The 26,907-nt window shown below is 46.9% G+C and overlaps 1 protein-coding gene across 5 annotated transcripts in view; it reads right to left on the bottom strand.

Annotated features, from left to right (window-relative positions):
* The window catches only part of GKAP1 (G kinase anchoring protein 1), a 1,031,394-nt gene that overhangs the window by 862,320 nt on the left and 142,167 nt on the right, over positions 1 to 26,907 (bottom strand). For all 5 annotated transcript variants that reach the window (XM_069625871.1, XM_069625874.1, XM_069625873.1 and 2 more), the window contains one exon: positions 11,019 to 11,295. In XM_069625871.1, the coding sequence (XP_069481972.1) occupies positions 11,019 to 11,246 (228 nt within the window). In that variant the 5' untranslated portion in view covers positions 11,247 to 11,295. The remainder of the gene's footprint in view (positions 1 to 11,018; positions 11,296 to 26,907) is intronic.

Raw genomic sequence — 26,907 nt, 5'->3', positions numbered from 1 at the left:
TGAGACATCTTCCAGAAACTCTTTGTGCGTGCCACATAGAACTTTAGAGCACGAGCCACATCCAGCGAGTGAAAGCTCTTTCAGCCAGCGACAAAGGTTTCAGTAAGAACACAGCCAACATCAAAGGATTAATGAGGTGGAATTCCAAAAGAACCTTTGGCATGAACGAGAGATACGTCCACAGCACCACCCTAGAGTCGTGAAAAGTCAGAAACAGCAATTTGCAGGATGAGGCCTTGATCTCACCCACCCTCCGGGCAGATGTGATGGCCATGAGGAAAGTCGTTTTCCATGATAAGAGCTTGAGAGGGGCCTGATGCATAGGGTCGAAGGCCCCCCCCCCCCGCTCACATGATCCTCGTCAGTACCACGTGAAGGTCTCACGCTGCGGCATTCGTCTTCACCGGAGGGAATAATAGAAACAGTCCTTTGAAGAACTCCTTGATGAGACGGTGGGACCAAAGAAGACCGTCCTGGAGACCTGGCGTAGCGGGAGATAGTCGCAAGATGCACCTTGATGAAGGCGTGCGCCAGCCCGCCTTGGCCAACGACAAAAAGTACAGACGAATATGCGGGGCCGTGACCCTCAGAGGGTTGATCTTCTGTGACCAGCACCCGGTCGAGAAATGCTTCCCACTTGTGCCTTTAGCACTTAAGAGTCGACGATGCTCTGGCCCTGGCAAGAACCTCCCTGCAGTCCGCCGGCACAACATAGCCTCCAAACTCCAAGGCTGCAGGAGCCAAGCCTTCAGGTGCAGAGACCCTTTGTCGTGATGTAGGATTTCACCTCCTTCTCTGGCAAGCAGATTCACAAACACTGGTGGCTTGACCGGGGGTGACATTGACAGGCTGAGAAGATCCGGGTACCAAATCTGCCTCGGCCATGCTGGGGACGACGAGGATCATCCTGCATTGGTACCGTTTGAGTTGATGACTCGCAGCAGGGGAGGCAACGGAGGGAACGCGTACAGGAACATGCCTTCCCACAGAAAGGAAAATGTGTCCCCCATGCTCCTTGGCTGGTGGAACCTGCTGGAGAATTTCAGCATTTGGAATTTGTCGCCGTTGCAAACAGATCGATCTGGGTTCTGCCCCATTTGAGAAAGAGGCGGTCCACCTGATCCTGTCGAAATTCCCACTCTTGGCAGGAGTGCAGCTCCCTGTTGAGGGAGTCGGCTATGGTGTTCTTGACTCCCGCCAGGTGAAAAGGGATGAGGAACATCTCTTGGGCGACAGCCCAGTGCCACAAGTCCTGCACCTCTCTGCTGAGCGCTGGAGGTCTGGTGCTTCCCTGCTTCCTGATGTAGAACATTGTGGTGGTATTGTTCGTGAAGACCCTCACCACTTTGCCCTTGAGGGACAGAAGGAACAACTTGAAGACCCATAACATGGCCCGCAGCTCCGGGACATTGATGTGGAGATCCCTCACCTCCGGCAGTCACAAGCCTCTGGTGTGGAGAGGTCCTGTGTGGGCTCCCCAGTCCTCCAGGGAAGCGTCCGTGGTGACCGTCTCCTGGTACGGAAGCTCTGGAAAACCTGGGCCCCCGGCAATGCTGGAGCGCACGCCCCACCACCTTATCACCCGACTGAACTTTTCTTCGAGAGCAATCTTGTCTGCGAAGCTTCCGGAAACCCGAGTCCACTAAGCGTCCAGGAATTCTTGAAGGGGTCGCGTCCGCACTCTGCAGAGCCGGATCAGGTAGATGCACGACGACAATGCCGAGCAACGACTTGGTGGTCCGCACTGTGGGGGGGGGGGTGGTTCTTCAGTGCCAACAGCTGTTGCACCCTGCCCAGCATGGCCTCTACCCTCTCTTCCGAGGGGGCCACCAAGCAAGAGACCGTGTTGAGCCTGGCCCCCAGGAACAGCGCGTTCTGCGATGGTATCAAGCAGGACTTTGGATAGTAGACAGAGAACCCCAATCCATCAGCAGCTGGACTGTCCTCTCCGTGTGTCAGACAGCTACCTCCCTTGACTTGGCCCAGATGAGCCAGTCTTCGAGGTACGGGTACACGTGTATCCCCCCGTAGACGCAGATGGGCCGTCGCTGGTGCCAGGCACTTCGTAAACACCATGGGTGCCAACTTCAGTCCGAAGGGTAGGGCCTTGAATTGGTAGTGCCTTCACTGTACTACAAAGCGCAGGATCTTCCGATGCTTCTTGTGAATGGGGACATGGAAGTAAGCATCCTCCAGATCCAGTGACGTCAAGAAGTCTCCTTCCTCCAGTTGGCTGAGCACATGCTGCAACATGACCATCCTGAATTTTTGTGACTTGAGATATTTGTTGAGACGCCACAGATCTAGAATGGGGCTCCAGCCCCCAGTCTTCTTTACCAAGAAATATCTGGAGTAGACTCCAGAGCCCCGGAGTCACTTTGGAACTAGCTCTATCGCCCCGTTTCTTAAAATAGCCCGTACTTCCTGCAGGAGCTGAGGGATGTGCTGCTCCTGCCGGGCCACCAGTGGTATCCGCATACACTTCTGCTGGAACTCTAGAGTGTGTCCGTGGGCAAGAGTGTCCAGCACCCATCCGTCAGTGCAGATCTTCCACTCGCCGACGAAGCCCACCAGCCGGCCTCCCACTGGGGTGCATGGGTGGGGGCCCGACATCCTGGCCGTTTCAATCTTGCTTCAGGGGCTGGTTGCTGCCTTGGGAGCGATGACTACCACCACCTCCAATGAAAGCCTTGGAACGTCCTCTGTAGGTCTCCTGGGTGGTGCACCAGAAGGGTTGACAGTACAAAGTAGACCCTCTGCCGAAACGCTTCAACGATCTGCCAGACTTCCCGCCGGAGGCACCAAAGGACAGGCAGTGCTGAAGAGTGCCCAAGGCACGGAACGTCTCTGAGTCAGTCTTTATGGCCTGCAACAATTCATCAATGGCCTTCCCAAAGAGCTTGTCCCAGACGAAGGGCATGTCCAGAACCCTCGTCGGAGGCAGACACCATTCCCCATATGTTGGAGCCCTGTGTCTGCGATGTCCAGGGGCACTGTGATGGCATGGTCAGATGCCACTTCCCCCTCCTTGAGGATGGAAAGTGCTTTGACCCGCTTGTCTTTGAATAGGAACTCCAGCAGTGGGGCCATCAGCCCCCGGTCGTATCTGGCCAGGATAGCAAGGGCATTGGCCGCCTTGACTGTTGACACGGACGTGTAGATTACTTTTCTTCCCATGGCATCCAACTTCTTCCCCTTGCTATCCGGAGGATGAAGACAAGAGGTTAGAATACTTCTTCCTTGCTGCCGCCGAGACCACTGAGTCTGTGAAGGTTGTGGGTGCAGACTCAGGCACTGGGTATTTCTTCTCCAGCCGATCTCTCTTGGCCGGGGCCGTTGCTGGGTTCCTCATCAAAGCCAGGCCATCCTCCCAAATGTCGTCCAGGAGAGACACCACCAAGATTGTCTTACTCTTGGCCGTGCGTCGTCGATATAAGAAACCTTCCTTCCTGGGCTCCTCCAGTGTCAATTGGAAGAGTTACAACGCTCTGGCGACCAAGGCACGGAACGACCCCACCCCATCCTGGGTAGAGGCCCTTGGCTGCGGTGAACCGCCCACCGTGCCCATGTCGTCCGTGGCCATGTCAGTCTTTGTGTCTATTGAGACGGGGGGCACGTGTGGAGGTTGATGCAGTGGTGTAGGGTGCCGCTTCCTCTTTTTCGCTGGAGGTTGGTCCAGAGCCACTGGGGCCGATGGTGTCGTCGACATCCTTTTCTGAATCTCAAACACCAGGGTGTGCAGGGTCCAAAAGATGTCCAGCGATACATCCCTCGAAGGGGTCGGGCGGTAGGCCTACTGGACCCCGCGCCATCGTCGGCAGCAGGTCTGCCATCATCACCATCAGGATTTTCATCGTCAGAGTCGCCGTCTCCCCCGTCGTCCTGGATTGTGTGGACGGATGCCCGGTCCTCCTCGTCCTAGGAAGAAATATCCATGCCCTAGAGTATGGTTGAGGCTCTCCCTGCCGCCCCCCCACGCCCTTTCACATCTAGTGGAGTCAGGTTCAGGCTCTGGGATGGCATCCATCCTCTTCTCTGGTGTCTTCTGCACCAGCTTGGCCGATACCTCCCGTCTCTGGGGCAGGGATACTCTGGGCACTGCCGGGGAAGCCCTTGTCTGGGTCAGCACCCTTGGCCTTCGAGAGGGCGGCCGGCACCAACTCCATCATCAACAACGACTTCACCTGGGCCGCCTGGGCCTTCTGGGGTAGGTTGGTCATCTTTTCCTGCACCTGCACCTTTGTCTTCTCTGGCTTTTCCCGCAGCTTCGACGGGTTAACCGATTTCCTCTTTGCGGAGGAGCTGGAGCAATAGCTGGAGATGGAGGCAGATAGTGAAGATGAGCGCAACCTGCCTGCCACGGGACCCGCCTGTGCAGCGCCCCAGATGGAAACGGACGTGCAGTGCTTGGCCTTGTCTTGGGCCCCCACAGATGGAGTTAAAAAGCCAGCTTTTCAGACCGGCCAGTCCTAGGTGAGGCATGCCCAGGCTTCCCGCATGGGGCAGAGGCCTTGGTGCTGAGCCACGCCGGCAGCCTACAGCGACGATCCTTCACGGTTAGCTTGGAGAACCCGAGGCAGATTTCGCAATCCGCTTCCTTGTGATCCGGATGGAGACAGTAGAGGCGTTTGTCCTCTACAGACACATTCCACAGCTGGAGCAGAGCTTCCCTCCTACTCCTTCGACATGGTCTGGAGTGCGGCGTAGGCCAGATGGCCTTCTGGAATCTTCCATGAAACTTGACAAATCTTGCCCTTGAGGGGCGTTGAAATTCACTGACAAACGGATCCCTGCTTGTCGGCCATTGTAGAGAAAGAGCATAGAGGCTTTGTTTGCGGTAAAAATCTGAAGATGGCTGCCAGAGGAGGGGCTTAGGTAGGGGGCAGTCATTGGCTGGGGGTAGTATGACCCAGAGCTCAGTGATTAGTTTAGAGGAAAAATACAGTTTGTAAGTGAAAGTGAAACTGTTTTTAATTTTACAAGGGATTCCGGGGTAGAAGCCCTTGGCTGCGGTGAACCGCCCACCGCGCCCATGTCGTCCGTGGCCATGTCAGTCTTTGTGTCTATTGGGACAGGGGGGCACGTGTGCAGGTTGATGCAGTGGTGTAGGGTGCCGCTTCCTCTTTTTCGCTGGAGGTCGGTCCAGAGCCACTGGGGCCGACGGTGTCGTCGACATCCTTTTCTGAATCTCCAACACCAGGGTGTGCAGGGTCCAAAAGATGTCCAGCGATACATCCCTCGAAGGGGTCGGGCGGTCGACCTACTGGACCCCGCGCCATCGGAAACAGTTTTTAATTTTACAAGGGATTCCGGGCTTGATGACAAGGAATATTCATGAGCATGTGAATCCATGCTGGAGAAGGTGGTGACCGCCCCCCCTCCTGGAGATCAGATGTTTTAACAGCAGTGAAAATACTTGTTAGAGACTTCATACCCAAATTTTGAGTGCCTGTTTGCATTACGTATATAGCGCGGTGAAATAGTTCTGCCCACTTTGAACTTGCAGCACAATTTACATTGCCCGCACCATCATCCAAACAGCAGGTGCAGTACAGGGACGTAACTGGGTAATTAAGAACAAGCTGGACTATGATAAGAATCTGGGCTGAAATAGCACAAAGCCATTCCACTTGTATTGTTCAGTATGCAAAGAACCTTTAAACAGAAAGGCAGGGCTTAGTCACTATGCAATATTATATGGTCGACATTACGATTGCCTTGGCCACCATGTGTTACAGCGGTTGATGACAATTTGCACTTAACAGATGTCAGATTATTGGGGTATGTGGAGTCCTTATTCGCTTCTGTCCGTTTTGTACAGAACCAGGTTAAGGCAGCTCTACCTAGAAAACCTCTAGGTTGCGCCCAGCCAATCTGCAACCAGGAGATGTTATTCTACTGAAGATCCATCAGAGGAAGATGACTTTAGCTGCAAGATGGAGGTGCAGTTACAGGTTCTATTAATTCCAAATTCCATGGTAAAGTTGCAAAGGCACCCGACGTGGGTGAACATGGCCCAATGTAAACGGGCTGCACTGCCTGAATTTAAGTGATCAAAATTTCTTGTTTATGCTCTTTTGCGGTTCGTGCCAACAAACTTTCCAACATAGCAACTACCTCGGATGGCCAGACCTGTCCTTGGTATATAAAGAGATTCATAGGGCACTAGCAAGGAAGGCCTGTGATATGCATGAAGCCTGGGAATGTGGGGTAGACATTAAAGGGCTCGAAATGCCTACTAGCCCAATCGCATTGGCAAAGAGATTTTATGAAGGGCGAGTTATTATTTGCATGGTATTCGACCTTCTAGGCCAGTATGGGGATGTTTGAAACTTATTTGGCATGGACTGCAAACAAACTTTGTATTAAAATGGCAAAAAAGTTTCACTGTGCATGGCAAGCACCAAATATGAAGTGCGATTACAGTGGCATGCACCATTTTACAGAAAGTACTGGTTAATATTTTGTCACACGTCGCTGTGGGGCAAGTGCATTTCTCTTAGGTCGAGCATGTAAACCAAGTAACTCATCCTGTAGGTACAGTGGGATTTTTAAGAATGTGCAAGGTTTGACGTTGGGGTTCCTCCCGAGACCTGCTCTCTGCTCCAAGGTGGTGTTCTCCATTGGTATAAGGTGTACACCAATAAAGATACATAACTGAGTGCTTTTCATTGGTAACAACAGAATAGATATACAGCAGAGGTAGGATACAGAGGGGCATAGGCCCGAGAAAGCTTGTCCGCTCGGGCAGTGCTCCGCATTCAGCAACAGAAATGGGAATTGCAAACAAGACAGAAAAGGGAAGTAGTTGATTAAACTTGGGATTGGGCCAACACAGCACTTGTGGGGTCTAGAAGGGGCTTAGTTTAGATCGCAGTTAAGGCAGCCCAGAACAAGCAACATGACTTCTCTTTGGGGCACAGCTCACCAACACAAATACAAACAGTGGCGAGATCCATATAATTGGGACTCTAAGCAAGCTCACAAGAGATGTTCTAATCCAACTGATCAATGGAGTGAGGACATCTGGGCTAATGCTGGCATGAATTGCCTGCGAGGAAGTACAAGAATATCTGAATTAAAAACTCACGAGTAACCGTGAAGATGTGCAACACAACAGCTGGCTAGGAATCATGGGAAACTACTCCAGAGACAACAAAGATCTGTGTTATGTTATGGAAATTTATAGAGCGCACGCCCACCAGTAGGTATCATGGCGCTAGGAGAGAGGTGGAGCAGAAAAGCTAGCAGATGACCAGGAACATAAATTAAAATAGTAACATTTTCAGGTTGTGCCGAAAAGTGAGATGGTCGATAGTCTCACGCAAGGATAGAGGCAAATTATTTCATTCCTTAGCCGCTGCTACCGAGAACGCACGGCCACCTTTGCGAGCAAATCTAAAGAAAGGTACCGACAGACAAGACCCTTGAGAGCAAAGAGCACGAGTGGGTTGATAGCTAGTGAATTTGGCCTGCAAATATTCAGCTCCAACACCATAGAAGGCCATGTGCACCATGCACATTGATTTAAACACAATTCGTTGGGCAACTGGCACCCACTGCAGCTGGTGCAACAGAGGGGTCATGTGGGCACCAAAAGGGGGATGGAGAAGGGAACGAGCCGCAGCATTCTGCAGAAGCTGAAGCCGTCCTATCAGGTGGGCGGGTGCGCCAAGTAGAGCGAGTTGCAATAATCCAGCACACTCAGCATCAGAGCTGCGACCACGGGAGCCTGGTTGATGGCCGGGATGAACGGAAGGACCTTACAAAAGATTCTAATCTTAAAATGGCAAGATTTACATACCGCGCTGACCTGTTCATCCATAGTTAGAGCGGCTGAGACCCGCACGCCAAGGTTGCGTACTGATGATACCAGTAAAGGAAGAGGACTGAGGGAGGGGGGCCAAAACTCTGTGGTCCAGAAGGATTGTGGATTGGACGTGCCTACAATGAGAACCTCAGTTTTACTACCGTTAAGTTTCAACCAGTTTGTGACATCCAGGTGCCTAGTTCCTCCAGGCAACGCTTAAGGCGAGATGCTGTTTCAGTTTTGGTTAGGTCAAGGCGGGCCAGAATCTGGGTGTCATCCGCATAGGAGTAGAAGCGGAACCCATGAGAGGCGATGAGGAACAGGAGAGATCATATATAGATATTAAATAGGATAGAGGACAGAGCTGATCCCTGAGGGACGCCGCAAGACAGGTGAACTGGGACAGAGCGGAAAGGAGGGAGAGAGACAGATTGTGAATGATTTGCCAGGAACGCAGTGAACCATTTTAGCACCTGGTCATCAATCCCGGCCTCAGAGAGCCGGGAGATAAGAAGGGCATGGTCGACGGTGTCGAAGGCAGCCGAAAGATCTAATAACAGGTCTGCCCCATGACCGAGTTGAGTACTGCCTCTGCCAGGCCAAAAGCCAGATTGAAAAGGGTCAAGAAAATGGGAGGACTCCAGGAAAGCTGAGAGAAGGGGAGACACCAACGCCTCCAGATCCTTCATCAGGAAAGGGAGAAGAGAAATCGGGCGGTAGTTAGCCAGCACCCTGGGGTCAAGTGAGGGCTTTTTTTAGCAAAGGAATGACTAGAGCGTGCTTAAGAAAGCCTGGTATCATCCCTGTCGTGAAGGAGAGGTTAGTGGCAGAGGTAATAGAATTAATTATATCAGGCGAAGACTCTTGTTAAAGGGCCAGAGGTATGGTATCATCCGGCGAAGCAGATTTTAGTTTTAGAATAGCGGATAACACATCTGCATTGGAGAAGTGAGGGAAGGTGGACCAGGATCCTGTCGTAGGGGGAGGTATGGTCACTGCAGGGACCTTTGTGATTAGCTGGGAGTCGGCTTTAGTGGTATTGCGAATGGTAGTAATTTTTTCCACAAAGAAAGTGGAGATGGCGTGCTCAGAAGAGACTCCTGGCAGTACATAAGATGCACCTGATGGACCTGTGGATGCCGTGAGTGCACCTTCACAGCACTGGGGCCATTCAGACATCTGGGCCCCTAACAGCATAAATCATGTCCAGCACGTGGGCTGGATGTAACAGACTAGGACATGCACAGAGAAATGTGGGGAGTGCGACCTCCATGACAGTCTGGCTTGGTACAGCATCTCTGCTCCAGGGATAAGCCCTGAATTGTGGTTGGGAATTACCTCAACTTGGCAATTGTGGTGCCTACAGCAACCCAAGATGCAATCTCTGTATAAGCTAAGGAAAGGTCAGGTATTGTTAGTGGGTAACAGAATCCATAGAGATGTCAAGGCATCTGAGATTTCATTAATTGGTAGGTTGTTTCATGGTGGAGACAAGTGTGTTGAATTGGGTTGGATTTATGTTCCCACGACTGGCATACATTTTGCCATAAAGACAGAAGCTAGGTAATTCAATGTATATTGGCCAGCAGTAGACATATGTTCACATAGAATGTTTGTAGGGATGGCGCAAGGAAGTGCCAAGGAGATTCAAAATGTTAGAAAGCTGATAGAGAAGATTTCTCACATTTAGAAAAGCCTTCAGGTATTAGAGGTAGTGTTTAATGAGCAAACAAAAAAAGCCTTCAAGGTAGCCATTCCTCCAGCTGCACTGCACACTCCAATGATATATTGTGTACTTGAAGTCTCTGAACAGCCTTCCATCACCACAATTGTGTGAATAAGTGTGCTCTACTTACTGGCAGGTCTGGTCTCGTGGTGTTGTAATAAGAGCAAGTCCATGATCAATAACAGCTCCCTACAGGCCGGCTCGATGCTCCCCGACCCATTAAATGTTTCCATCTTTTGTTCTTCATGAAATTATAAAAACTATTTTTGGAAAGTTTGAAAGGCAATGGGAATAAAATGTAGTAATGCTTGGATTTTATTTTTAGAGTACAATTAAAGGCAGAGAGTTGATGGCCTGGGCCTCAACTACTGCAAAAGCAGAAATTGTAAAGGTTGCATTTAACTGCTATGACAGATGCACTAGTAGGATAAAGAGGTGGGGTGGCCTGTGTCAGTACACAGCCCCCCCCCAGTTGAGTATAAAATAATGAAGTCATTTATCAATCATGGGGCGGCAGAAGATTATGAAATGAAGGGGTGGGATCAGGGGATTTCTCAGATAGAAAAATAAAAGAAAAGGTTTTTACCCCATCATGATGTCACCGTTGTATCCCCAAGCCTAGTGTTTATTATTTTCCCTTAAATCTTAGGGGACATTGGCGAGGGCAGCCCTCAGCCCCTTTTGGCACCAGGCATGCTGGTTGCTAGAATCTGCAATGTGCCCAATTTGCAGAGTATGGACATTCGGTCTGTCTCAAGTTTGTGGGGCAGGGACATGGAGCTGGTATGAATGGGCCACAAAAAGGATTGTTAATCAGCGCTGGATGTTGGAGGCCCTACGCACCTCACCTGAGGAGGATGTGACCTGAAGAAGGATTACACAGCCATGTTTCACCCAGAACTGGTCCATCACATAAGTCAATAGGCATGGGCATAGGGGGTGGACTAATCCCTCGAGACAATCATCACCATTGTTCACCTTTCAACATTTCTTTTGATATTTTGATGCTCACAAGGCCAAAATGCATGTCAGGTAGGTGCTCTCAGTGACTGTGGGAGGCAGGAGAGTTCATGCATGTGCCAGCAGGGGGGAGACAACCGAAGATGGGGAGCGAGGCCATGCAGTAGGTACTGGACTAGCCAGATGATTAGCTGGTAACCCTCCTGTGGTTGTAAATAAATATCAGTATTTAAAGTTTACAAAGTACTGCACATTTTGGCAGGTAAGCCAAGGCACAGAAATACACATTCAATGGACTAAAACAAAATAAAGACTGGTTGAATGGGGAAGTCAAACAAACCAGGGATTCCAGGAGCCACAGTCAGCAACACAGCTACAACCCCACTTTCTCCATACATCACTATATTCACAAGCTCAGGAATGAAAGTTCCCTGCTATGCATCTTTAACAGATTAATCTCGATTGAGCTCCCCACCCTTTAAATCAAACACAGGTAGAATGATGTGGCTGCATAAAACATACCTCATTGGCCTCGCTCTGTTGCTGCTCCTTCTTCTTTCTCCTCTTTTCTTTCTTCTTCTCGTTTGTGTTGGACTTTGTACCAGCAGCTCCAGCATTACGAGACTTGCCTGTAGATTGGCTTAGCCGACCTTTTCCAGGCTCCGAATCAGAGTCACTGCCACTGTCCACTTGAAGCAATGCGAATCGTGAAGCAGTGGTGGGGACTGAACTGATTACTGCAGAGGCCATAGTAACAGATGAACGTTCAAGAAGTCGAACACAAAAATCTGAGTATATCCTGTGAAAATAAATGGATAAAAATGTATTAATAAAAGTCAAATGGTTGTTTAGATTCCTTTTCATATTGGCTATTTCACCCACATTTGATAGTTTTCCAATTTGTTAGCCATTTTTGGAAGGTAAATCAGGGGTGTCTTGTGGCACAAAGTCCTTCCTACACTTCGTAAATCATGCATTATAAACAGTATGCGTTACTCAGGCAGTGACTCATGGAACTCTGAATCTTCAGACCCCTTCCACCAGAGTCTGCAGCAGCCCATGGAGCCTTGTGCCGTCCTTGCCTGAGAATACAGTGTCTACACAGCAGGTACCCCACTCCCAATTAAACCAGTCAGTGCACCAAAGTAAACCAGTAATTGCAGGAGGAGTTGTTTCCCAAATCCACAAGTTTGTGCTCATGGTATGACAGTACACAGTTCAGATAGGCTCAAGCGGAGCTGCATGATTAAGACTTGGAGTGGATGAAGGCTGGGAGTGCAGCAATGGCACAATGTAAGGTGGGTGCCAAGGGTGAAGGGAATCAAAATGAGGGGGGCTAGGTGAAGAGGAAATTATGTGCGAGGGGGGATAAGAAAGTAGTAGGACGAAGACCGAGTAAGATGCTGACATGTTTGTTGGTCTCCTTAGTAACTATTGTATTTGAAGTCTTTCCCCCACATTCATAGTATGCCACCCTCTGGAAGTGGACCCAACTAGACAAGCAATTAACCTTAAAAAACACAGTGCATGTGCAGCGACATATGCTGCACCTCCCATTGCCACGCTCCTTGCCCAAACTGTCAGTCCTTTACGGGTGAGTGACAGTTTACTCATTTTTAAAATATTATTGATTTGTGTTTGGTTCCAGAAAACTTGGACCTTTACAAAAAGCGGAAACAAAACAACAATTAATACAGTTGTTACAAATGTTACCAATGCGCATCACATAGCTAAAACAATAAAAACATTTAATTCAATTAGTTCATGTGTTCATCTAAATAAATAAATTTGCCATTTTCAGTTCTTTCGGAAGTTTAAAATGCTAACAAGCATATTTGAACCTGATTCTAACTCAGGCACATCATAGTGTGTGTGGTTAAAACATCAAATTAAAATCCTAAAATCCCATTTATAAAAATAAAGGAGGTATAATTTGGTCTCATGTTGGCTTATTTCACTTTTAATATAATCACATAGTTGGACAAGGGCATATATTAGTGGTTTGTGTTCCCCAGTCATCATTCCTGCCCACAGTGCTCTAAAATTATATTACAAAATTTTGATAATAAGTTAGATCTCCTAATAGTAAAATAGGGACAGTATAAAATCAGATGTTTCGACGTTTCACATTGTTCTAAGCATGGGAGAAAATGGTATTTTTCAATCACTTCGTGCTCACTTTCCTTATTCCAGTGTTTTGTCCTTTCTCTTGTATGAAGCAAATTTAATTTAAACCGCATATACTTCTTTCTATAATGTTGACAAGGGAAAGTCATAGATTGTCTAGGGGCACGTTTCCTCATATATTTACAGTACTCCAAGTACATTTTATACTTTCCCATTGCAGGAATGGTTTCACACCAGTCCATTTCAAACAGTTTCTTCTTAATGTAGGCTGGTCTAAATGATATATCTTCAATTGGTATATTGAGTTCGTTGATACAGTGTTGCATATGATGATGAAAGGCATTGATTGAAGGCGTGTTCAATAGTTGAATATTAATTTTAAAATCATAGTATAAAGAGTTACGTTGAGAGAAGCACATTTTAGAGTAGTTACATAGTTGATGCCATTTCCTTCTTGAAGACAGAGCTATAAGACCTAATTCATGTCTTAAAACACAATTAGGAAGACTTAGTGGAAGGTGCAGTGCAGATTTTAGCAAGGAACCTTGAAGGCTATCTAGGCACTTATCCATCACCATCAGACAATTATCCAATTGTCAAGGTACAGAAGTCTTTTATCGGGATTAATGAATATTTACAGTACTTTGCATGGATTAACTTCATCTGCGAGAGCAATGGGCAGCTTTTAAGTTTTAATAAAGCTGACCAATATTCCATTGAGTTTGCCTCATTTATATTATAACCCAGATATATCTTATCCTCCAGTAGTGGTAGAGTACTTTGCTGCAAATACCATCTGAAATTTTTGATTTTATGTTTGCACCAAATTTCATGATAGCTGTTTTTGCCGGATTGGGAGATAGATTGTGCTCTCGTGCAAAATTCTCAAACAGATGAAGTTTATTTTGTAGGCCACTTGGAGTTGGATCAAAAATGATTATATCGTCTGCAAAGGCGAGCCATTTTTAACATTTTTGACCACAGCAGGTTACATACTACACTATTGAAGGCTGCGGACATATCAATCATGGCCATATAAACCGGATAAGAGTTCTTAAATTTTGCACCTACTTTTAAAATGGGCCATTATTGTGGCATTTAGAATGGTGCTAATTTCTTTGCAAAAGCCTGTTTGAAATTTGGAATAGAGATCCAAATTTTTAATTTCTTTTTCTAGTTCAAACAGGAGTAATTTTGTGAAGAGCTTAGCTTCTGTGTTGATGAGCGAAATGGGACGATAGTTTTCTGAAGTGAGGGATCGCCCTTTTTGAATATTAGAATAATAATAATAGAGGTGGTCCACGATTGCGGAATCTGGCCAGTGTTAGTGATGTTCTCGAACTTATTTTTTAAGATTAGAGTCCATAAATTTACATCAGTCTTATAGACACATGGTGGTAATCCATCCGGTCCAGTAGATTTTGTATAGGATAGTTTGGTTATTGCCCATGTTATATCAGCGTTTGACCATTTATAACAACACAATATATTAGGAAAATTCCTAAATGTTTCTGGCAATTCAAATTTGCGTGTGATATAGTTACACCAAGTGTCTTCAGGGATACAATTCATCTTAACAGATATCGCAGCATTGTCTTTGCTTTTTACAGTTTGCCAGATTTGTCTCGTGTCATGTCTGCATATGGCTTTTATTAGATTACAATTCGCTGTATTGTAGCTTAAAATTCTCAGATGTCTAAGGTTATTCTTATTTTTTGCTATTTGATCATGTAGTTTCAGATAGTTAATTGAGCTAAGGCTCCCTTTCCTTAGAGTTCTCAATTCTACACGTTTTAAAGATGTAATAATCGGTTCAGAAAGATGGGGGTGGGATTTGGGCTTACTCCTGGTATGAAAGTGTTGTAATGCAGATTAGACTATCTCAGAGCAGATTATCTCCATTATACTCTTCTTTAAGTCGGTAGTGCAAGATGCACTATATATTTTCTTCGCTTGCAGACTTTGAGCTGATGTTGCCACAGGCATTATAGGTGGGGGGGATTTGCGAACTCAAATCATTTTGTTGAGTCATGTGAAGTGCAGCTTCTACCACTTACTGGAAAGTAGGCACTTAAGTTTGATTTTATTGCTTTCAGCGGAAATTCACACAAATCAGTTTTGGGGTGTTTAATTCTAGAACACGATTTGTGTGTTTGTATAGAATTAGGTTGTTCTAATAAGTTTTTCCTATACCTGAAGGTTTTTTTTAGAGGAAATGTAGTTATTTATAAAGGACTGTACAATAGGAGTGCATTTCGCTGGGAGTAACAAGTCCTGACTCTCTTTACAGAGCTGTTAAACATCAATAGGGTCGTCCTCAATCGTTATGACTTCAGCGTCGTTAACAGGAACCCCTGAAGAAGTAGTTTTGGTATCACTTGGTATTTTATTTTCAGAATGCGCTGTATTTTTATTCTGAAGGGCCTCCTTTTGTCTTTTTGCGTAGCGTTTTACAGCACGTATATGAATTTTTTTGGCACGTCTCGAGAGAAACCCATTGTTTTCTTCAGGTTCACTGAGAGTCACCTCCTCATTTCTTTGGTTTTCCATAGCTTATAATAGAATTGAGGGACTGTCTGGAGGGTCAGCATCATTATGAGAAGACAAGGTGGTTGCATTGAAGGCCACTTTTAACTCGTGTATGGCCATTCTCAGAATTTCCAACTCCACCGTGACCGGACATTCGCAAGAGTTCGATTTCTTAGAAGGTGGGATTTAAGTAGTTGGAGCTGCGGATGGCATACTTGTACCAATTTCCCCTGGTAGGAAATTACATTGTGATGCCTTATGCTCACTAGATCGATTATTAGTGTGCATTTGCTTTTTTTTCCAAGTTCTTGTTTGTTCATCATCATTTCCCAACCCAATATGAAACCTTCAATCCGATCCATTTTAGGACACATCGGTCTCCTCGTAGATTTTATGTCGCGAAGTTCTAGATGAAAGAGGTCATGTCCCTTGTCCAAGAGATCAAGTATTTTGATTATAACTGGGAATGTGTGTGGTGCTCTCCCCTCAATGTCTTGTTGAGAAGAGTGCATGGAGTCTTCGGAGTCAAAGTGGATCTTTTGGGGGTGATTGGATTCGGGGGAGAGCTCAACATCTATTGGAAATGATTCCTTATTTATATCAGTATCCTTATGTGTACAATTAGACTCAACTGGAGTCTAAAATAGTTGCATAGTAGGGAACTGTCTCTGTTCTGGGGAGCATGGTACTAAAGGGGTAAACATCCCAATCGATTTTTTCACCTTTGCATCAAGAATTGCCATTTTACTCGTACTATCTTTAAAGGAGTCTCTAATTCGCGCTTTGATTTTTTCCTCAGTTTCAACATTAATTTTTGGAGCAGGTTCTGTGTGTATTTGAGCAGTATGCATGGTGGGTGGGTGACTGAAAGGGGTCACTAAATCTAATAGAGGAGGTGCTGGCACAGTCGGCTCAACGTAGGAGGATTTTCCTGCACAAAGCATACTCAATACTCGAGCTTGTAATTGGTGGAGCAGTTATGTCCATCTTACGACTGCGCAGCCCAGGCGCCATACATTTGTGAAAATCAAATGTAAACTCTCCAAGGCGCTGTGTTGAAAAAATTAGTTAGCCTCTGAGGTCGGTGCTTTTGGTTACTAGGGAGGTAGCACAGTATCAGGAAACAGTACAGTACTTGACCAGTATTCCTTAACTAAGAGAAACACTACTGTTAGCTTTCAGTGTGAAGGAGCACAGGAATGTGCTCAGATTTGAAATTGTTATTGAACAGTAGGAAGTAAAATATTTTACTTCCAATGACTGTGCTTGTTATTAATAAAAGAGTTCGCACGGCGTCAGAAAATAATGGGGAGTGTTAAACAGTAAAGCAAACCTTAGTGCATACTTTATATTCCAGGCAGCACACAGGTGTGCTCAGTTTGAACTCATTATTGAATGATGTAAAGTAACTCAGTTAACATCCGATGCCTGTGCTTGTTGATAATGAAGAGTTTGCACATCGTCAAAGCACAATTAGTAATATTAAACAAACAGTATAACAGACCTTCGTGCTTACATTCAATTGTTGAATTATGTAAGGTAACACAGTTAACCTCCTATGCCTGTGCTTGTTGATAATGAAGAGTTCGCACATCGTCAAAGCACAATTAGTAATATTAAACAAACAGTATAACAGACCTTAGAGCTTACTTTCAATTATTGAATATTGTAAAGTAACACAGTTAACCTCTGATGCCTGTGCTTGTTGATAATGAAGAGTTTGCACGGTGTTAGAAAGCAATTTGGAGTTTTTAACAAATAGTGGAGCAGACCTTAGTGCTTAGTTTCACTGTGGGACAGCACAGAGGTTTGCTCCATTTGAATGTATTATTGAGCGGTATATAATAAACTAATTAGCCTCTGCTATCAGAACTTAAGGTTAGCCGAGGACTAGAACGGGATCAGAAATCAATTGAAAAGTGCTAAGTAGGCTGCTGGGTAAACAGTAAAGACAAAACCTTGATGCTTACTTTCAATATGAGGCAGTATATGGGTAAATTAAGTTCAGTTAGGAGTCGTAGTTAAATTAGAAATACAAAGATAAGGGACGGGGAGATAAGGTGGAATGCCGCTCACTCAGCGAGCCAGCGAACAGCAAACAGCGCTACTTAAAACGCGTACTTAATGTGTGCGTGCAAATGCACGCAGCACAGCGATTAAGAGGACTTCTGGGCAGAGGGGGCGGGCCCACCTATACAAGCAAAATAAAACAGTGTTTCAGTAATATATACTTGGAAAATGATGGTATATATACTGCTATATGACAATGCATTACTTACCGTAAAAGCATTTCTGATGATTGTATCTGCTTAGATTCACATGCTGTGCATAGGTCCGACATCCAGTGGTCACTGCGGAGTATTGCATTTTGTTTTTCGTAGTCGAAAAGGGACGTCGACAAGGCGTGTCTGAAATACTAACCCTATAGTGACGTGTGTTGTACCCACAATCCTTCACGCGTCGAGGTCCCTCCGTTTGTATTTTTCTGCCCTGAGGGAGCCTTCTAGACGTGAGTGAGTACAGAAAAGAGAGATATAAAAGGAAGTCTATGTTCCTTCCATCCGAGCGGGGAGGAAGGGTGGGCGCATGTGAATCTAAGCAGATACAATCATCAGAAATGCTTTTACGGTAAGTAATGCATTGTCTTCTGATGCTTGTTAATCTGCTTAGAATCACATGCTGTGCATAGACTAGCGAGCAGTACCCGGAGTTGGCGGTGGGTTATGAGAAGGAACAGTAGAGAAAAGATGTCTTAATACTGCCTGACCCACCTGGGAGTCAGATCTCGAGTGTGCATCTAGACAGTAGTGTTTTGTAAAGGTGTGCACAGAACTCCAGGTAGCCGCTTTGCAGATGGACTCAAGGGGAACATTTGCAATGAATGCTATGGATGCCGCCGTGCCTCGAGTAGAGTGTGCTCTTGGCCTAAAAGGCAGTTCTCTTAGCAAGAGTGTAACAGAGAGTGATGCATTGTACAATCCATCTAGATATAGTGGACTTTGAAACTGCATCCCCTTCTCTTCCTGCTGCCACCGAGACGAAGAACTGATAAGTCTTCCTCAGTGGTCTGGTTCTTTCCATGTAGAACATGACCGCTCTGCGCACATCTAGTGTGTGCAGAGTTTTTTCTCCCAAGTTGGAAGGATTTTGAAAGAACGTTGGCAGTTCTATAGACTGGTTTACGTGGAATTTCGATATGAACTTCGGAGCAAACCTTGGGTGCGTGCGTAGAACCACCTTATGTCTGTGAACTGTAACAAAGGGGTCTAGAACAGAAAGAGCCTGTAGTTCACTTACTCCTCCTGATGGAGGTGATAGCTATTAAAAAAGCAGTCTTAAGATTGAGGTCTTTAAGAGATGCTTTGTGCATGGGTTCGAAAGGTGAGCCCATGAGTCTGGTAAGTACCACGTTAAGGTCCCATCCGGGAGCTGGGTCAGCTATCGGGGGGTGTATTCTCTTTATTCCCTCCATGAAGGCCTTTATAACAGGGATCTTCCACCACGACACCTTGAGTTGGGAAGTGGTGTATGCAGAAAGTGCCGCTAGGTGGACTTTAATGGAATTGAACACTAGACCTGAATCCAATAAGTGGGTCAGGTATAGAACAATATGTGTGGGAGAGCAGTCAATTGGGTTGATGCTTTTCCCTCTGCACCAGATGACAAATCTCTTCCACTTGCTAGAGTAGCAGTGGCGAGTGTTAGGTTTTCTGGCTTCCCTGAGAATGTCCATACATCTCTGTGGGAGCAGTAGATGCGCGAATTCTATGATCTCAGGAGCCAAGCTGCTAAGTTCATGTTCTGGGGGCATGGATGCAGAGTCCTGCCCTTGTCTTGTGACAGCATTTTGTACGGGCAGGGGAGTTTCACTGGGGGAGATAGAGACATCTCCATCAAGTGAGCGAACCACGGCTGTCGGGCCCACATTGGGGCCACCAGTATCATGGTTACTTGTTCCTGGTGCATCTTGTGCACCACCTTGTTGAGAAGCGGAGTCGGGGGGAAAAGCGTAAACAAATTTCCCTGACCATTGCATCGACAGACCGTTCCCCTTGGATTGGTTCTGAGGGTACCTGGAGGCGTAACTTAGGCATTGTGAGTTCTCCAGGGTTGCGAATAGGTCTATTTCTGGGAATCCCCATTGTGTGAAGACGTCATTCGTACTCTTCGGGCAGGGGGAAATCTCTGCTGAGTTTGTCTGCCAGCAGATTGAGTTCCCCTGGTACATGTTCTGACAGTAGGAACATGTTTTGTTTTAGAGCTCACTTCCATATATTCTGGGCCAGTTTGGACAGCCCTGGAGAGTGGGTGCCCCCCCTGCTTGTTGATGTAGTACATGGCTGTGGTGCTGTCTGTAAGGACCAACACAGTTTTGCCTTGTAGGTGTTCCTGGAAGGCTTTTAGCGCCTTGAACACAGCTAGTAGCTCCAGTAGATTTATGTGTTTGGATGCTACGTTCGGAGTCCACACTCCGTGAGCAGTCTGATGGGATAGGTGAGCCCCCCATCCTGTTAGGGATGCGTCCGTGGTTAGAGTGGCTTGCGGCGCGGGTGTGGCAAAGGGTTTCCCTTTTTCCAGGTTTTCCTTTGTCCACCATCGTAGCGAGAGAACCAAGGCCTGCGAGACCACCACTGGATCTTCCCATAATCCGCTGGCCTGACACCACTGGCTGTTGAGCCACTCTTGCATAGGGCGCATGCGCAGGCGCGTGAGGTACCAAATAAATACACGACGCCATCATGCCTAGCAAGCGCATTGCTTTGCGTACCGTCACCTCTCGACCGGTCACATATTGAGGGATCTGAAACAGCATTTTTTGGACCCTCTCGTTGGAGGGGAAGACGAGGCCGTCCTTTGTTTGAATTAGAGCCCCTAGGAATTGTTTGACTTGGCTGGGGTCTAAGCTGGACTTCTTTTCGTTGATGGAGAAGCCCAACTGGAATAAAAGGTCTACCGTCTTTTGGGTATTGGAGAAGCATGTTTCGTAAGAATCCCCTGTTATGAGCCAGTCGTCGAGGTAAGGGTAAACTGGGATGGACAACCTGCGCAGGTGGGCCGCTGCCACTGCCAGTACTTTCGTGAATACCCTTGGTGCTGATGCTATGCCGAAGGGTAGCACTCTGAACTGGTAGTGTTTGCCCTCTATCATGAACCGGAGGTATCTTCTGTGCGCTGGCAACATTAAAATATGAAAGTATGCATCTTTCATGTCCAATGTTGTCATGTAATCTCCCTGATTTAGCAGTGGGATCACTTCCTGTAAGGTCACCATACGAAACTTCTGGGGTTTGATAAACTTGTTCGCTGGGCGCAGATCTAACACAGGGCGCATGGTTAGATCCTTTTTGGGTACAAGGAAGTACACTGAATAAATACCTTCCGTTACCTGAGATAGAGGTACGACCTCTATGGCTCCTTTTTCCAGCAGCTGTTGTACTTCTTGGAGAAGGATAGCAAGGTGTTCCGGTGTCATGCGTCGTCCCCTCGGGGGTCTGTATGTTGGGGAACTGTTGAATTCGATGCAGTATCCGTGGGCTACGGTGGAAAGTACCCAGCGGTCTGACGTTATTCCCTCCCATGCTGGAAGAAAGGATGTTATCCAGCCCCCGACCGGTGTTGCATGGGAGGGGACGCGAATCTTCGCGTCACTTGTTGTTGTTGGGGGCTTGGGAGCCTCTGGGGGCGGACCCCCGACCTCTCCCTTTGCCCCTGCGCTGGCCTCTTGGGCTGTACTGCCCACTATTGGTCTGGTAACTGGTGGCAGGATACTGTTTCTGCTGACTCTGTTGTTGGCGTTGGCCACGAAAAAAGCGTTTGTTGCCATAGCCGCGTCTGGTAGTGGGCTTAGAGATCTGGTCAAGAGTTTTGATAGTATCTAACTCTTTTTTAGCCATTTCCAGAGCCTCATCCACCGCTTTCCCGAAGAGGTTAGAGTCTTCAACAGGTTCATTTATTAAAGACGCCTGTGTCTCCGGTTTGAACCCTGAGTTGCGCAGCCATACATGGCGTTTTAGGAGTATTCCCTGAACCAGGGAACGTCCCGCTGTCTCAGCAGCATCCAGAGAGTCCGCGTAGCTGGCTAGCAAAGAATTGTTGTTCGCAATTCTTGCCGAAAAGGCAGCCGAGGATGTGACTCTTAACAAGGGCATATAACCTCTTGCCCTCCTTGTCAGGTGGTGCCTCACAGGTGGACAGCGGCACCCCTGCCCTCTTCCTTGTATTTGTTACTACAAGGGAATCCGGAATGGAATGTCCCCTGATGTACAGCGGGTCTGAGGGTGAAGGAGTGAAAAGTTTTTCAATCCTTGGATTAACTCCTGATTAGTGCGGGTGTGGATAGCAAATGGATGATTCTTCTCTTCACTGAAGCGAGGAGGGGAATGGTCTGGCTGACTGGGGGTTTCTCCTTAATTACTCTTTCTACAAAGCCTATTTCCGGAGAGATTTCCCCAGTGTCCAGTTCGAAATGTGCTGCTGCTCTGCGCAACAGGGCATTGAATGTGGGCTGATCGTCAATGGGAGACGTGTTTCTAACTGGTGAATTGTCAGGAGGATTTAGGTTCAGGACATCAGTGTCCGAATATACTGATGGGGATTGCCAGGGATGAGAAGGTCCTTCTTCTGGATTTTCTCCGAAGCCTTCTCCTACCATGTCTGGGCTGTCTTCCAGACCTTCCTCTTGGTTCTGTCCCTCTTCATTGTCCACAAAATCATCCTCCTCTTCTAAGTATTCCTCACCCGTGAGGTCATACACATTCTGGAAATCTAAGGATGTGTCCTGCCTCGGGTATTTGGCCCTGGGGTCCTCCTGAGGCCCTTCTCTTGTTCTCTTGGGAGTGGGAGGGTTCTGGGTGTTCATAAACCTCTCCATTCTCTCCATGCAGAGATGGAGCCTTTCCATGGTTTCATGGGGTACCCCTGAGCGGTCTAGCGGGGGAAAAATAGTGTTATCTTGCTGAAAACGGCTCGACCTCTCCCACAACGTCGAGGAAAGTGTCCCGTCGCCCTCCGAAAAGCCTTCCGGTGTGCTGGGGGTTCCCCCCGACTGAAGGGGGTAGTCCCTGTTTTTCTGCAGGCTTTTTCGGCGTGTCTTTCGACCTTTGCGTAGCGCTCGACGTGTCCTTCGGCGTACGCTTCTGGGCGTCGGCTAAGACGATCCTCGCCAAGCTCTCTGTGACTCGTTTGTCAGCGGAGGGCTGTGGTTTCGACGTTACGGGTGTCGAACGTTCTACGGCGGCGTGCGCTCTCTGCTGGTGCGCGCCGGCCGATGGTTTGGGGGCGGCTCCCTTATTTGCCGAAAGCCCAGTCGCTGGTCGCGGCTGCGAGAGGGGCTTCGAACCCGAACGGTCCGAGGAGGCCGCCGGTGTAACCTGCGTCTCCTTGGGCGCTGATGCTTTCTTCGTCTTCGACGAAGAAGAGCCATGGGTTGTGTGTTTATGTGTTGTATCGTGTGCGTCAGTGTCGCCGGGGTGTTCATCCCCATAAGCAGGGCGTGAGCCGAGCCCGTCGGGGCCGGGGACAGACGACAAAGAGCGCGAGCGCTCCTTAGAGGGGTGTACGACTTCCGTAGTGGAGGTCGTGTTATCACGTTCCTCGTCACTGTCGGTGGTCGCAGCGGCGGGTGAAGACCCGGCCTTCGACATAGCGTATGCCGCCCACCTCTTGACCCTACGGTCTTTTAGAGTCTTTGGCTTTAGAAGCCGACAAGCCGAGCAACCCTCCTCTTTGTGATCGAGGGGCAAGCAGCGGTTACACCGTGAATGCTTGTCCTTCCAAGTAAACTTGCCCTTACAAAGTGGGCAAAACCTAAAGGGTGTCCTCTCCATAGCCGAGGCAATAAACCGTGATAACTACCCCAAGGGAAAGGAAGGGGAAAAGGAAAGGCATTCTCAGAAAAAGAATCAGAGATGTCCCACGACCCCACTCTCCCTACTGTATTTGGCCTGCGAGGCCAGGCCACGTGTTCGGCAACGCCGAAGGATCTCCTCCGCTCGTCCACTCCGTCGAAGATCTTGCTCGGCGGAGACAGCTTCACAACTGCGTCGAGGGAGTGATCGATATATTAATCTTTAACAGGAAAAAAAGACCAAAGGTCGAGGAGATGGAATCTGCAATGTCTCTCGAGGAGCTCCGCGTAAAGGCGACCAGTAGCTGGGCGGAAAAAAACAATCTGAGGGACCTCGACGCGTGAAGGATTGTGGGTACAACACACGTCACTATAGGGATAGTATTTCAGACACGCCTTGTCGACGTCCCTTTTCGACTACGAAAAACAAAATGCAATACTCCGCAGTGACCACTGGATGTCGGACCTATGCACAGCATGTGATTCTAAGCAGATTAACAAGCATCCGAAATACTTGTTCAAGTATTAGAAGTACCAATAGAGTCCAATAAGTGTCCAATGAAATCCGGTGACAGCTTGCATGGCAGAGTGGCGTTCTAGCAAACAACGCTACTTAGAGCGCGTACTTAATGCAGTTTACTCATTAGGAGGTTGGGGGGATGTGTGGGAAATAGGGTGAATACAGAAGTAATTACGATGAGTAACTTGTACTTACCCCTACATCCTATCCCTTTCCCTTTCTTCCATACTTATGCACAACTTCTAAGCACCCAAACACAAGTGGACGATTTAACCCAAAACTTACATTAAATAAGATTCCAAAGGAATCCCTTGCCAAACCGGGCATGTGCCTTAGAGCTTGTATCAAGTGAGTAATGCTTACAGAATGCACGTGGAGTGGCAGATGTCCCCTTGAAACAGGGGCAAGCCAATGGTAGGCCACTAAAGGCACCTTCGCCCTCCCCAGATGCATATGCATGCCTTTTGGAGGAGCCAGTGTTCTCAGTTTGTAGCATTCCAGAATAGAAACCTTGCTATTGAGGGCATAAAACCAAAAGGACACTCACCATAAGTGAAGAAAAGATAATTGGAAGACGTATAAACCTTAGTATGCTAAAAAGGTAAAATGTAAGCGCTCTGGCCACATCGAGAAAATGCATAATTCTTTCAACATTCGATAGAAGGTCTGGAAAGGAGGTGGGGGAGGGATATTTCTCAAGTAATATGGTATTACTGAAACAACAATGGGTACAAAGAGAAAGTAGTCCAAGAAGTACACCCTGTATGGCCACTTGCTCTGGAGGTTCGGGGGGGGGCTAACAGAGTGAGATTAGAGTTGTGATCAACCATCTGTCTTGTTTCTTGTGGCTCAAAGTTAAATACAACTGTAGGATGTCTATAGTGCTAATAGTTACATGCTTCCTATTGCCATTCATTAAACATTCCCTGGATTCTTGTTGATCTTGTGAAGAGAAAATCACACTGGACTAAAGTACGGCATTAAAACTAACAGTCAACAACAAGGCCCACAGTTCCGGCAGATCTTGAAATAGATCAGTGGGAATTGTGTCGGGCACCAGTGAGCGATTAAGCACCAGATTAGAAATTACTCCTCCATGAAAATTTCAGTGCAAAGTTTACACCAGATATTGCTACAGGTTCTACTGTACCACTATAGCGGTTTGAAAAATTGTTCACCATGCACCTTCGACAGTTGTTTATGTGCCCTTCAACAAACCTTTGTGAAAAGGGCCGTTCACCACACATTTCCCAAATTGTTCAGAAACTTTGGGGGAGGCAGACACAACTATTCCATGCCAACTCATACAGCTCTAATTTTCAGCTTGCCATAATTATATCTGCTCTTGACATTTCTGCACTCTTTAATGTAGTAAGGAGTGCCACTTTGGCCTGTTTGCATTGCAAGGTCAAGGCATAAAATAAGCAGTGTAGCATAGTAATTTGCTATGCAATTGTGTAGGTTTGCTGATTAAATTGAAACGTGTGTAACAAAGCTAGCTATTTAAGTTATCCTGTTCAATGAAAGCACAGTTCACCCTCCAACCCTCTCTTGCCCTCAGGTTTCTCTACCACCTCTTTTCACTGCAAGTTCAAAGGGGCTAATGGGGAGTGCATCAGTAATCATCTCCTTCACCCTTAACTGCCAATGGCCTGTGTGGGAGCGCTAGGCAAGAATTTTTCTTTCAAATAATTGCAAGCCAGAAGTAATCGGGATAATACTTTTATCAAGCCAACTATATACTGGCTGGCAAAGACCAGTATGTGTTCATTTGTATTTTTTCCTGACAGTCACGCAATTCCATTACTAAAAATGTAATTTGTTACGCAATGCATTGTCTCCATGCTTTACAGTAAACTTTAGCTTAGTACACCTAAGTCTCATAGTGACAACTAGCTTTCATTTTGTTGGGGGAAGATGCATCATATTGAGTGAACACTTGAAAAATGTACATGATCGCACACACGGCCAACTGCTTTTGATGGCAAACCTAGTTCTCTAACTTGCTGGTTGCATACATCTGTGCAACTGGTGCTTAACCCATGAGCTGATCCCAAACTCCTTGATATTCTATCTTGTCACCCTGTTGCTTTATACCATATACTTGGACATTTGCAAAGCCTAACTCATTTCACTAATGTCTTATTTCAGCGGTACACAAAACCACTGTATTGTTGCTCATTTTAGGTTTTGGATACAAATAGTGACATTCAAATATTAGCACAACATTGCTAGTCAAACTCTGCTGATCAATTTTTGAAAACTAATGTATGCCTTGAAGTGGGACCATCCCCTACACCGAGGTTTTTTTTTTTTAACTATACATTCTTACTGAAAGATAGCCGATATTTCCCCTAGCATAGCAATTAATTACAAGCTTGGATAGTAGCTTGTGGGTCATTCCCCTCATTAAAAATAGACATAAAAAAGGGATGATCAGAGGTAAACCTTGCCCATGAATACTCCAATCCTAACAGAGCTAGTGGAGCGAGCAGAGTGCGAGGAGTGTTGTGGGTATGCGGGTGCACGACTCTGGTTTGACTGAGTTTGCTTCTTAGGACCGGTCACCTATGAGCCTGTCATCCTATACCCCCCACCTTTTATTCCTGCTCAACTATGGCCGTTGCTTTGAACTCAATTGCTTTAAGAGTGCTTTCAATACTTACAGTAGTGGCTGTGTAGTTATGGTTAAGTTGCTGTTTCCATAGGAAGAGCACTTTTTGGGCGGCTTATAACTCCACTCCCCCTGGACGAATCCTCACCAAACTTTGCAAAAAAAGTGTATTGGCCACTCTGAATTGTTTTGCAAAGATCGGTGATGTTTGGTCCAGGTGGGGAAAAGTTATAGGAGAGGGGGGGGGGGTGAAGTTCCAAAACGTCTTTTTCACATAGACTGAATGGAGGAAAAACTTTGCGCACGGCTACAGGTCAAACCGCTGGACGGATTTTCACAAAAATTTTGTGGCAGGTATAGGGGCGTGGTCCAGAAAGCATGCTTTTGTAAATTTGGTGAGAATCCGTGCAGTATTTTTCTTTAAAACTGACAAGATAATGATTGGCTAATGGACTCGCGTCATAACCGCGGACACGCAACATCGCTGCCGATTGGCTGCTGCGAGACGTGTTCTGCGTCAGATTGTTTGGCTGCGCCCGACATCTTGGATCCGCCGATAGAGCAAAAACCAGCATACACATGCTATATTTATAAAAAAAAACTCTTTGCTGTGTCACAGAGCACTGGGACAGGTTCAGACAGTAAGACATGGGTGATCAATCCATTTGTTCTGGGGGTCTGTCTTCACAATGTATTTTCTATGGCCACCTTGTACGCACAGAAAATGAGGGGTGTGATAACGCTAGCATTTCAGTCCATGCAGTGCACAGGAAAC

This window comes from Ambystoma mexicanum, chromosome 6p, assembly GCF_040938575.1.
Source record: "Ambystoma mexicanum isolate Mex_15411 chromosome 6p, UKY_AmexF1_1, whole genome shotgun sequence".
NCBI lineage: Eukaryota > Metazoa > Chordata > Amphibia > Caudata > Ambystomatidae > Ambystoma > Ambystoma mexicanum.
Note: the sequence above shows the minus strand (reverse complement) of the source record. Positions and strands in the feature narration are given on the sequence as shown.